This window comes from Lissotriton vulgaris, chromosome 9, assembly GCF_964263255.1.
Source record: "Lissotriton vulgaris chromosome 9, aLisVul1.2, whole genome shotgun sequence".
Classification (NCBI taxonomy): Eukaryota; Metazoa; Chordata; class Amphibia; order Caudata; family Salamandridae; genus Lissotriton; species Lissotriton vulgaris.
The window spans coordinates 243,138,351-243,152,289 of record NC_141697.1 but is presented as its reverse complement, the minus strand read 5'-3'; the positions used below and the strand labels follow the sequence as shown (position 1 = coordinate 243,152,289).

At 41.8% G+C, this 13,939-nt stretch overlaps 1 protein-coding gene across 1 annotated transcript in view; it reads left to right on the top strand.

Annotated features, from left to right (window-relative positions):
* Positions 1-13,939, top strand: part of RMDN3 (regulator of microtubule dynamics 3) — a 231,806-nt gene that overhangs the window by 59,092 nt on the left and 158,775 nt on the right. The window contains exon 2 of the mRNA XM_086937422.1: positions 7,285-7,510. Coding sequence (XP_086793548.1) covers positions 7,303-7,510 — 208 coding nt within the window. The 5' untranslated portion in view covers positions 7,285-7,302. The remainder of the gene's footprint in view (positions 1-7,284; positions 7,511-13,939) is intronic.

Sequence of the window (13,939 nt, the reverse complement as noted above, 5' to 3'; positions counted from 1 at the left end):
ACGTTTGTTGAGTCGAATGTAGCGTCTACTACCAGTTTAATGGGGTTGCCTCTCATTGGGTGGTTAACTGTGGTTCCAGAAATGATGTTGTTGCAGTTCCCACAATTTCTACATGGTCTTGTTCCTTTAGAGAGTATTTTTTCTTGGTGTTTACTTGTCAAGAGTTCTTTGAGGTTGGCACTGCGGGTATATGCAAAAAGCGGTGGTTCCTTAAAAGTGGTACCAAAATCTGGTTCAACACTCATGATGGGCCAGTGTCTTAGAATTATCCGTTTGTATGTGGAACTCATGTTGGAAAATTTAGAAACAAGTACCATTCTGTTACTGGTTTTAGGAGGAGTCTTGACAAACAATGATTCTCTCGGAGTGTCAATGGCTTTCTTCTTGGCGCTTTCAATGAGAGTGGGAGGATATCCCCTAGTTAGAAACCTTTTACCCATTTCATGTAGTCTGATCTGAGTTTGCTCAGGGTTAGAGGTGATCCTTCTGATCCTCAACATTTGTGATGCGGGCAAGTGTGTTTTCAAGGATCCTTGATGATGGCTTGAAAAATGTAGAGCATTATTGCGGTCAGTTTTTTTGCGAAACAGATCAGTTTCAAGACCATTATTGGTGATAGTAATCCTAACATCCAGAAAGGTGATGGATTTATTGTCAATTTCCCAGGTCAGTTGTATACGTTCATTTGCTTGATTCAAAACAGTGAGGGCTTGTGACAAGGATTCTTTTGTGTCTTTCCATACGATGAAAACATCGTCAATGTACCTTGCGTACATTTTTGCGTTGTTGGTCCAGGTCGGGTTGTCATAAATATGGGTCTGTTCAAAGTACTTCATATAGATATTGGCGTAGGTGGGCGCCGCGCAATTACCCATAGAGGTTCCAGACAGCTGTAGATACCAGTCGTTATCTAGTTGAAAATAACTTTGATATAGGGTAAACATGGTGAGTTCCATAAGAAAGTTTTGCATATCTGGTTCAAGGTTGCTCTCTAGGATGGATTTTTCCATGGCTTCAATACCCCCGGCATGGGGGATGGAAGTATATAGGGAGCGGACATCCGCTGTACATAGTGTTACCTGTTCATCTTCGGTGAAGTTCACTTCAGCCAATTTTTTCAGAAAATCAGCGGTGTCCTGAATGTAACTCTGCATGTTCCTGACACTATCGGCCTAAAAGGGGGGTCCTCTAGGCTCTTGTGTATCTTCTGTGTAAGGTAGATGATGGGACTCTTTGGAAATGGTTTGAGTAAATATTTCTTTGTCCTGTCATCTATGGTGCCATTTTCATAGGCTTTTTGCACAATGTTAGTCAATATTTCCTCGAATTGCATGGTGGGGTTGCCTGGTAGTTTCATGTATGTTTGCTCATCTTGGACATGCTCTTGCATTTTGAGGTGATATAAGGATGAGTTCATTATCACCAGGGCTCCGCCCTTGTCAGCCTTAATACATTTGATTTCTTTGTTTAGGGAGAGTCTTTTCAAGGTATCCTGATCTTTTTGTGTGATGTTTTTTTGATTTTTCTTCTTGTAGTTCAATTTCAAGATATCCTGATTTACCAAATTCTCAAAAAGATCTATGCTCTTATGACTGATTGGTGCTTCAAAAGTGCTTGTGGGTCTAAGGCCCATGAGTAAATCTTGTTTGCTAGGTAGTGGTGGTAATACGTGGTCAAAATAGTGTTGCAGTTTAAGTTTCCTGATGAATTTGTATGTGTTAACTTGTAGTTCAAGAGGATTGGTTCTGTATGTCGGTACAAAGGATGTACCTTTGGATAATAAATCCATTTCATGTTTACTTAAAACAGTATCAGAAATGTTAATAATCAAGTGTTCTTCTTCTTTTTGTCCTTCTGTGTGCTCCGAGTGCTTGGGTGAGCTGATTCTTTCTCTTTTTCTTTTTCCTTTTCGGAGACCCCTCCTGGGTCGTTTATAATGTCTCTGCTCTCGGCTAAAAAAGGAACCGCAGTGGAGGAACCTGGTTGTTGACTTTGGGGTTCAACATTCATGTTGGATTCGGTAGATTTACTTTCAAGTATGTTTTTCACCCTGCGCCTCGCGCTGCTACCGCTAGTCACTCTAATGATTCTATCTATGTTTACCTGCACCTGGATTTCGCCCTACATATATCGCTAGGCACTTTTATACGTTTGTAGAACACTCGTTAACACACGCTTGTAGACTTTACCGGCACCCTGATTTAACCCACCTAATGTAATGCACCTGCTTGTACATTATTTGCGTTCAGTTTTGTATTATCATTATACCGATTGCTATGTCTGATTTAATTGCAGAGGCTCCCCGATGAAGGGCTTGCCTTAGCCCGAAATGCATTGGAGCATTGTGATAATTTTCTTTGGATGCATTTTACTGCGAAAAAATTGATTGATGAAACGCTAAAAATTGATGGATGAATGATTAAAATTCACCTTTTTGAACTTCCTTTGAATCACTTTGGAGTCTCACTTCCATGAGAACCTAATGGAGTGCCCGACACTCGGGGATGTCACTATGGCCTCATGGTGACACATGATTTATTGTTATTTAAGACGTGCTAAGGACGGACACGTTACCTGTTGGGAGCACCCAATCTTTCAAATAACCTTTAAAAAAACTCTATTCACAACTTTGTGTTAACTAGCTGTGCGCTTCCTACTCTTGAACATTTTGTATCACTATCCGCCCAACCAGGTGGCAGCACGCATAAACTGAATATGCAATATGAAGAAATTAGTAGATCTACTGACGCCAAAGCGGATGTTTTGGCGTTTGACGCAGATGAAACGGCCCGCATCTACGCGCTAATTGATGAAGACATAGCCTCTAATACCTCTAATCGCACTAAGGAACAATGCATACGACAACTGTTGTATTTGTCCAAAAGGGAAATAAACCAAAAGCTACATGCGAGCACGCTTTTAAAATACCATCGCGCCTTACGCATCCCGAGGGGTTTACGCATAGCATTGAAACCGTCGCTATGTAAGAATTCTAAGTCCTTCCAGGAGAAATGGAACGCAGTGTTAAATAAATGTAGCCTAGACTTGATATTGCTTATTATTCAAGAACTTTCATGCATTTTAACCGATTTGAATAAAGAGATCAAAGATGTGGAGAATGAATTATCTGGGATGACCACCACTGAGGAATGGAATAAGATACTGGAAGACACCAAGGTGCAGATTGACAAACACTCTCGTGAAATTAACGAGAGGAAAATCAGGAAATTTAGGAGAGGCACCCAAGACTATAAATTGGGAGAAGTATACACGTGGGCAGATGTTTATGCCCAACGTAGGAGAAACAGACCACCGACTTCTCAAACTGATACATCCTCCTCTGAAAGTGACACTTCCAACCGTCCAGTTAGGAAACTCCCCACACCTGCAAGTAAATCTACCGAATCCAACATGAATGTTGAACCCCAAAGTCAACAACCAGGTTCCTCCACTGCGGTTCCTTTTTTAGCCGAGAGCAGAGACATTATAAACGACCCAGGAGGGGTCTCCGAAAAGGAAAAAGAAAAAGAGAAAGAATCAGCTCACCCAAGCACTCGGAGCACACAGAAGGACAAAAAGAAGAAGAACACTTGATTATTAACATTTCTGATACTGTTTTAAGTAAACATGAAATGGATTTATTATCCAAAGGTACATCCTTTGTACCGACATACAGAACCAATCCTCTTGAACTACAAGTTAACACATACAAATTCATCAGGAAACTTAAACTGCAACACTATTTTGACCCCGTATTACCACCACTACCTAGCAAACAAGATTTACTCATGGGCCTTAGACCCACAAGCACTTTTGAAGCACCAATCAGTCATAAGAGCATAGATCTTTTTGAGAATTTGGTAAATCAGGATATCTTGAAATTGAACTACAAGAAGAAAAATCAAAAAAACATCACACAAAAAGATCAGGATACCTTGAAAAGACTCTCCCTAAACAAAGAAATCAAATGTATTAAGGCTGACAAGGGCGGAGCCCTGGTGATATTGAACTCATCCTTATATCACCGCAAAATGCAAGAGCATGTCCAAGATGAGCAAACATACATGAAACTACCAGGCAACCCCACCATGCAATTCAAGGAAATATTGATTAACATTGTGCAAAAAGCCTATGAAAATGGCACCATAGATGACAGGACAAAGAAATATTTACTCAAAGCATTTCCAAAGAGTCCCATCATCTACCTTACACCGAAGATACACAGGAGCCTAGAGGACCCCCCTTTTAGGCCGATAGTTTCTACCAAAGGTTCACTGCAGGAACCTGTTGGAAAATTCATTGACCGATACTTACAAGATAGTGTCAGGAACATGCAGAGTTACATTCAGGACACCGCTGATTTTCTGAAAAAATTGGCTGAAGTGAACTTCACCGAAGATGAACAGGTAACACTATCTACAGCGGATGTCCGCTCCCTATATACTTCCATCCCCCATGCTGGGGGTATTGAAGCCATGGAAAAATCCATCCTAGAGAGCAACCTTGAACCAGATATGCAAAACTTTCTTATGGAACTCACCATGTTTACCCTATATCAAAGTTATTTTCAACTAGATAACGACTGGTATCTACAGCTGTCTGGAACCTCTATGGGTAATTGCGCGGCGCCCACCTACGCCAATATCTATATGAAGTACTTTGAACAGACCCATATTTATGACAACCCGACCTGGACCAACAACGCAAAAATGTACGCAAGGTACATTGACGATGTTTTCATTGTATGGAAAGACACAAAAGAATCCTTGTCACAAGCCCTCACTGTTTTGAATCAAGCAAATGAACGTATACAACTGACCTGGGAAATTGACAATAAATCCATCACCTTTCTGGATGTTAGGATTACTATCACCAATAATGGTCTTGAAACTGATCTGTTTCGCAAAAAAACTGACCGCAATAATGCTCTACATTTTTCAAGCCATCATCAAGGATCCTTGAAAACACACTTGCCCGCATCACAAATGTTGAGGATCAGAAGGATCACCTCTAACCCTGAGCAAACTCAGATCAGACTACATGAAATGGGTAAAAGGTTTCTAACTAGGGGATATCCTCCCACTCTCATTGAAAGCGCCAAGAAGAAAGCCATTGACACTCCGAGAGAATCATTGTTTGTCAAGACTCCTCCTAAAACCAGTAACAGAATGGTACTTGTTTCTAAATTTTCCAACATGAGTTCCACATACAAACGGATAATTCTAAGACACTGGCCCATCATGAGTGTTGAACCAGATTTTGGTACCACTTTTAAGGAACCACCGCTTTTTGCATATACCCGCAGTGCCAACCTCAAAGAACTCTTGACAAGTAAACACCAAGAAAAAATACTCTCTAAAGGAACAAGACCATGTAGAAATTGTGGGAACTGCAACAACATCATTTCTGGAACCACAGTTAACCACCCAATGAGAGGCAACCCCATTAAACTGGTAGTAGACGCTACATGCGACTCAACAAACGTTGTGTACATGATCAAATGTCCTTGTGGAAAATGCTACATAGGAAAGACCGAAAGAAAGATCAAAACTCGTATTAACGAGCATAAATCCAACATCAGACTCCAGAACACTAAATCTAATGTGGCTGTACATTTCAACGAACACAGACATAATGTTTTCCAGTTGAAATTTTTGATTTTGGAACAAGTGCGCAAAAGTGATGGAATGGACAACAACAAGCACTTACTTCAAAGGGAAATGGCTTGGATTTATCGTATGCAGACAATGAAACCCACCGGTCTTAATGATCGCTTGGAATTTTCATGCTTTCTTTAGACATTATTGTCATTGTTTCCTTATTTGCGAACACTTTATATAACTTTTTGACAGTTTGTACCTTTTTACTGCACTTTCATTCTTTTGGTAACCTTTCCAAGATGGCCACCACAATTTTATCACCCACACGCTAGTCCTTTTTTGATTTTTTCTTTTCTCTTTACTAATCCGATCACACTTCCTGTGTCACCGATACCGACGGGTGAAGCTCGCGACTGCTGTATTCATTGTGAGTAACTGAAGATCCTTTCACACTGGTAAACGCTGTCTAACGCTGCATGCGGCGTGGTAAACTCACTCGCGTTTCTTAAGTATGTTTTTCACCCTATGCCTAACGCTACACGCGGCTTGGTAAATTCACTGGCGTCTTAAAGTATGTTTTTCACCCTGCGCCTCTCGCGCTGCTAACGCTGCACGCGGTTTGGTACACTCACTCGCGTTCTTCAAGTATGTTTTTCACCCTGCGCCTCGCGCTGCTACCGCTAGTCACTCTAATGATTCTATCTATGTGTACCTGCACCTGCATTTCGCCCTACATATATCGCTAGGCACTTTTATACGTTTGTAGAACACTCGTTAACACACGCTTGTAGACTTTACCGGCACCCTGATTTAACCCACCTAATGTAATGCACCTGCTTGTACATTATTTGCGTTCAGTTTTGTATTATCATTATACCGATTGCTATGTCTGATTTAATTGCAGAGGCTCCCCGATGAAGGGCTTGCCTTAGCCCGAAATGCATTGGAGCATTGTGATAATTTTCTTTGGATGAATTTTACTGCGAAAAAATTGATTGATGAAACGCTAAAAATTGATGGATGAATGATTAAAATTCACCTTTTTGAACTTCCTTTGAATCACTTTGGAGTCTCACTTCCATGAGAACCTAATGGAGTGCCCGACACTCAGGGATGTCACTATGGCCTCATGGTGACACATGATTTATTGTTATTTAAGACGTGCTAAGGACGGACACGTTACCTGTTGGGAGCACCCAATCTTTCAAATAACCTTTAAAAAAACTCTATTCACAACTTTGTGTTAACTAGCTGTGCGCTTCCTACTCTTGAACATTTTGTATCAAGCTCCTTAGTTAGACATTGGCGAGGGACTACATTGTTAGTCCCTAAACCACTGCAGGACTACAATTTGAGTCCCTAAACCACTGCTAAAATACAATCTAAAATATGTAACTCCTCAGATCAACACTGAAAGCTTCTGTCTGTATTATTTTTTTTACCATGAGTTGTGGCAAAATCTAAAGCTCTCACAAGCTGGACCTAACACATTCTTAATAATGAAAACTTAAAACCAAAATATGAAGAATAGTTAAAATAACAGATAAAATAACAGGAAAAAGTATGTGTTAATTTGAGCCACTTCTCTGGCTAAGTTAATATTAATCTCTCGACCTTGCTTCCTCATGAAAGTGACTTGTTTCAAACTGGGTATGGTAAATAACTGTTTATTGCTTCTGTTTAGGAACAAAGGAGAATTGTCATGTCTGATGCTAGAGCTTGGAGTTACCGTACAGGCTTCGGGTTGGCTCTAGGGACAGCAGCGGGCATTGCATTGTATGTTGCATACAAAGAGCAGTGGAGAAAAAGATGGCGGATTCAGACATTTACCGATAGTGAAAATGTGTGTAACCAGCACAGTACTCCCTTGCATCACGGATTCAGGGATTCACCTCTACAGCAGTATCCAGGTAAACATGCTTTGTTACCACATTGTTTCGAATTTTTCATTTAAAAATCGGGAAGGTTAAATTTTTAACCTATATATCACCCCTTGAAGAGTACCAGCTGCGAACATCGCATCTGTTGCCATTAGGATTGTGCAGTCTTTCCTATAGGATCAACAACCGTTATCAAAGGGTAAAATAGAATACACTTTGTAGGATGCTTGCCACAGCAGTGACTGTGGGCTGCAGTTAATATATGAAAAGGGTATAAGGGATGGCAGGCAAAATTGTGGCATGTCAACAAAACATGGTTTTGTGTTATAAACTTTCAGTTAACAGATTATTAGGTCCAGGGTTGGTTTTTATCATCATACCTGTCAAACAGACCTATTGTTAGCAATATATTTGGAGTGGGCTTTGAATTCACACCTTTCATTGGCTTTCTTACATTGGCTTGACACATTGCTAATCACATCCTGGCTCCACCCAATGTAGTATTCATCTCTTCCCTAATGCCATTATCTATTTGAGTGTATCCGTCTGCCTCCACTTGAGTACTTGCATGGAACTCCATGAGAGACTACTTTACAGCTGTAGCTCTCTTTGCTGTCAGTCAGTCCGATACCTTTATTCGATAACTTAAGATCATAAAAAGACACGCGTACAATTATTACATATTTGTAAAAATCCAGCATACGTTGCATTTAGAAAAATATTTACACATTCAGGTACATTAAAATTTCATTATAAATCCATTTTAGTATGGTTATTACGCAAGCAAAATTCCATACATGTATGTACATGAAAATTACCTTATTGATCCTTCTTAATACTGTGTATAAAATTAGCTTAACAGTTCAATATATAATAAACTTAAAATGATCCACACTATATTCATAAACGGAGTACAGCCCCCATATAATCTACTCTTATCTTAATCTTGTTAATCCGCTCTGCTGCCACTAGAAAATTTGCGACATGAAATGTAATCCGTGCACTACTCAACAGTAGTAAATAAAGAAATGCCGGCCTAACCTGCTCAAACCCTGCTTCCCTTAACATAGGTAACAAATACTTTTTCCTAATGTCTGCGTAATACTCGCGAAACATAACAAAATGTAGCGTATCTTGTATGGAAAAATTGTCGCACTTACAGGGGTCAGCGTTATCTGGTGTTCCCCATTTAGGGAAATCTCCCAGGGTGAGGTGAATTATATTAAATCGGAATCTTGTTAGCAAATACCAATGGAAAGGGCGTATTACTAACTTCAGATAAGGCTCAATACCAGGTGAGCTCACTAAACCAACGTTCACTCTTACCATAGGTTTTGTTTCTTTAAAACTTAGGTGGGCCCCCAGGACCACCTCTAATAGCACGGGGTTATGATTTCTGAAAGCAGAGGTCCCCACTTTATATATTAGCACTCTAGACAAAACTAGAACTGACATAAAAATGTAATCTATAACTGTACTCGAACCCTTTCCTTTAAAAGTAGGAGCCCTTGGGCCTCCCAAGGCACAACCAGATTCGAAAAGATTTGTGGTGGCCAGAAGATTCTCCAGGGCCTCCCCTTGCTTGGTGTGTTCAAAATGTGTGTGAACTGAACATGGGGGTCCTTCAAAATTATCAAAAACACACGCTTGACCGCATGGGTGAATGTTAAAATTACCCATGAGAATGACCTCGGAGCTCGGATATTTAGCTCTATATGATACTAAAAAATCCTCTAAGCAGGTTAAAAATTGATTTAAAAAAATCACTCTCAAATGAATTATAAAAATTAAGAAATAACAATTTCGCTGTTTGTGGCAGTGATAGTTCCACTACCAGGCAGTTATGACAACCCGCGTCAAGCTGTTTTAATGAGCCGTTCAATTTCAGGGAAAAAAATAATACTAAACCTCCCTTAGGTCTGCCTGAAGGGCCCTGTTTAGCAGGAATGTAAAAGTGCGAATACCCGTCTATATTAAAGTTATTTTGTATATCCCAGGTTTCTTGAAATGCCATTATGTCATATGACTTTATCTCCCCCAGCCAGATCATATCCCTGCATTTGCTTCTCAATCCAGCTATATTCCAGCTCATAATTCTGCATGTTTGTACTTGAGGCTCAATATTTACGTCTGTTCTTACTGCTATATCTATGCTCTTAACTTCGTCACCCTCATTATGAACTATTGTACTAGCCCTCCGATCGCAATCGTGTGCTTGCTGTCAATCGCAATCTTCCAAGCCAGATAACCCATCGAAGCTATTAGATATCGTTATGTTCCCTGGTACACACCATTTCTTTAGCCCCCCATTTGGGAGTTTTCCCCCACACCAAGAATGTGCCGTCACATAGAAATAAGACCGGGGTAGTGAGTGGATTGCAGATTCTGAGTCCCTTTGGGGCCAGTCACAAATATATTCAACAGCCCTCCTGTTACTAAAGTTGATAACTATGCAGTCCCCCACCACAGACTTTGGCTTTTTCCCCACCCAACTCACTCTTCTGGCAAAGAGGATTTATGGATTTCTGCACCTACATGGGGTGTCAATGGACGATTGTTGTTGAGCCAGAAAATACACTTAGGGCTAGATGTATCAAGGCCTTTGCGACTCGCAAACCGCCTTTTAGTATTTTTTCATATGTATGAAAAAATCGCAATTGAAGGAATCGCAATAATTTGCGATTCCTTATTTTGCCATAGCATTTAAGGAATCGCAAATTTTGCGATTCCCTAAATGATATGTATGAAACATTTTGAAATTGCGATTTTGTGTTAAGAAATCGCAAATTACCACCAACTTGTAGTTGGTGGTAATTTGCGATTTCTCTTAAAAATGCCCAATTTGGCATTTGTGAGGGTGGCATGTGACACACCTACATGCCCATAGGGCATGTATGTGTGCCACATGCACACACATGTACATTTCAGGGGTGCAGCAGGGTGTCTTTGAGACACCCCTGCACCCTTGAAATAATTCTCAAATTTCGATTAGCAAATTGCGAATTCGCAATTTGAGAATTATTGCACTATCATTCCTATGGGCCTCCTGGCCCATAGGAATGCATTGGAAATTATTCTTTATTTGTGAATTCGCAAAATGCGAATTCGCAAATAAAGAATAATAAGGAATCGCTAAAAAATAGCGATTTTGTACATACATTCCATTTTGCGAATTCTAAATAGCGATTCGCAAAAAATCGCTATTTAGGATTCGCAAAAAACGGAATCTTGATACATCTGGCCCTTATTCTTTAACTCCATGTACGTTTTCCCCATGCCCTGGGTTAGTGGAGGAACCCCCGCCAAAACCACCACATAAGGGGATGACTCTGGAGGGAGTTCTAAAGTCGGTAGACTAGCTGCACTTTGGGCAGAGGGGTTTTTGTACAAAACTTGCTGATTAGTTACAGACCTACTGGTCTCTCTTTGCTGTGACCTATCCTTTTCTAGGGATTGTTCTGCCGTTATCAGGTTAATGGGGGCAGGTACAGGGCAATGTGCATGGGGACCTGTCAGGTTACCACTGTCACTCTCTTTACACAATACACTAGAGTCAGTATCTACTACAATTGCAATTGGCCCTGGGACACCTGTTTGCTTGCTAGTTGGGCCCGTGGCTCGCTTTCCCTCCCTAGCCTGTGATGAGGCAAATGACAGTTCAAGGCACACAAGTCTAGTTTCAATTGAGTCCAATCTGTCACATAGTGTTCTGCATGCCTTCTTAAGGAGGCGTTCCAGCTTTATCCAAAATGATGGTCCCATCTCGCTCAGTGCTTTATCTCCGTCACATGGTTGAAGGTTATCTCACTTGTTTACTAGTTGTGTACTTACAGAGTTATGAGGGGGACTTTGGATCAAGGAGTAATAAGTCAAAGTTGTGTTCCCAGTTTTTGACCTCTTGCCAGAAGTTTGTGCTTGTGCACCTGCGTTTCCGTTTAGTTGTCAGACCCTGAGATTGTTGTGACAACCCTAGCTTGGCAGTACTAGCTGACCGGGTCTTAATATTGGGCGAACGCCTAGCCCCTGCCATGGTGCAGGAATTGTTGACCAGTCTCTTGTCCATCGGAGTGATGGGACAGACTGGCTGGCATATCCAGTGCCCAGCCGACTCTGATGGCCGGCTCTTCTCTCCCTCCCCTGGAGATAATATCGGGTCATGGGTGTTAGTCTGTTGAAGTTCTGGAGACCAGGCTTCAGGTAAACCTTCCATTGAAGATCTTTTATCAAAGGCAATGTCCAAGGATAGTCTTTTTTCCGTTAATTCAATATCCCGGTCTAAAGCTGTGGACACTCTTACAAGGAAGTTGTCCAAAGTGCCCATTAGTGATCCTCCCGTTGATTTTCTAGTGACCCCACCAGTAGATGGGGAGGCCGACATGATTACCAGGAAAACTTAACAGATAGTCAAATTCAGAAACTGGTATAAGTAGCCACTCATTCACCTTAGTTGGAGAAGGTGGGTGTTAGAGGGGAGGCCCGTCCTGTCCTTGACCGGCCTAGAATGGGCTAAAACGGGCCCGCCCTTGGCCCGGCTCGTCCCACGAAGCGGGGCGCTGCGCTTGTTAAATGCGCCTCCTGGCGCTGGTACGGCGTCGGTAGAGCGCGCCGCCGCTGAGGCTGCTGGGAATTGTAGTCCCGGGGCGGCGGCGCTGCTGGTGGCGTCCGTTAACTCCTGGCGGTGGCGGCAATAGGGTAGGGCTCTCACTGCCCTGGTCCTGCTGCAAAAGGCTCCCCTGTCTCCATCCTGTCTGTCTCACATTAATGTGCTAATACCTTTCAAAGCCAGACCTGTTGGTTTTGTTAATGCTTGTTGTCTTAAGATGTAAATCCAGGAAGTTCATCTGAAAACCTAGGACTGAAAAAGAGGTTCTCCTCGGCATAAGGTACTTCTGATCAATTATCTCTACTTACGTCAAAAAACTGGATTTACTTCCTGGACCAGACACATCTTTTTACAACTCCAGGGACAAAAGTGATTGGAAAAAGATATAGGAGTATGGTGATATAGAAACGTCAGGGTAGTTGCCGAACTAGTAGGGGTAGGATGGGTTTTTAGCAGACTTTGGAAAGGCTGCAGACTTTGTAATAATTCTGAACGGAAGTGTTCCTGAAGTTATCCAGTATTGGATCTTTCATAGATTCACATGCTTGAATCATTCCCCGTCGTCGAAGTGAAGTCCCACGGTACCATAATAAAGCAGTATGTATCACTATCATACTATTGTAGGATATAATGGGAATGAAAAAGTCAATTTAAAATCCTATCTACGTCATTTTTTTTTTTCTCTTAAAAAAAAAAATAAGGACTAAACTTGAACTATAACCATTCGGGTGACAGTACTCTCTAGAACCTTCCCAACAGAGGCGGAGTCCCTCAGATTTTCTACCGCTTGTCGTGAGCAGGAAGTCTCACTGAGCTTTGCTCAGTTTTCTACCAACTGGTATGGGAAAATATTGTTCTTATCATTACTACCAGGAACGCCTATAAAGGGTTCTTTAGACTCTATGGCTGTTGTGGGAGGAGATATATTTATTCAGATAATCCCCACAGAGATTACATTTATTGCTGTGGCCCTCAACTTGAAGGGAAACATTGGTTGTATGGCTTCTAAAGCCCCTGCGCAAGGATGTCAAAAAGCATTTCAATCTTCGTCCTCCAAAAAGGTCACAAAGGGAGCAAGCCCACCAAGATACTCCCAGGTCGTCCTTAACAAAGACTCCCTCAGAGTCGAGAAGGGACACTTCAAAAGCAGAAACACTATTCTCCACAGGAACTTTTATATCTCCTTCTATAATGCCTCCAGCAGAATACTTACTGTACTGGTCGATATCAGAGGCTTCAGAGATATTGCAGTCTCCAGTGTCCTCGCCAGGATATAAAACATTGACCACCTCGTCATTGACATGTCCTTGGTCGACAAGGATGGCTGTTGCCGGGACGTCAACAGCGGCGGCTACATCCGCATTGCCAACGCTGTCTACACCGTCCACGTCACCCATGAGCACTTATCTCCATTGGTATCATCGAGGCCCCGTCAACATTGTGCTGTCAACTAGAGTGGCCCTCCCTTGGTGAGTACCTGCCTTTGTCCTTGACTACAGTCGTCTGCGGTATCATCATCGTCCGTCGTAGTTAATGGCACCTGTCTGCGGTAGGCAGTGATGGTCTATGGATGCCTCCATCAGGAATTCAATTCCCCACCAGCAGTTTCCATAGAAGGTATCCTTTTTGACAAGGGTCTGAACCGCTTCCTGAACCAATTGTTTCTTTAGGGTGGTTGGTATGCTTCTTAATACCATAGCATATGAGCCTTTGGACATTCCAGAGTACCTCTGTATTACATACGCCAAAGATTTGTAGCATTGCTTACCTAGCAGGACTATCATCACAGCAGGGAGGCTAAGATCAATAATTGCTCTTCGGAACCAGAGGTGTGACGCAGCGGCCAGGGTGCCTGA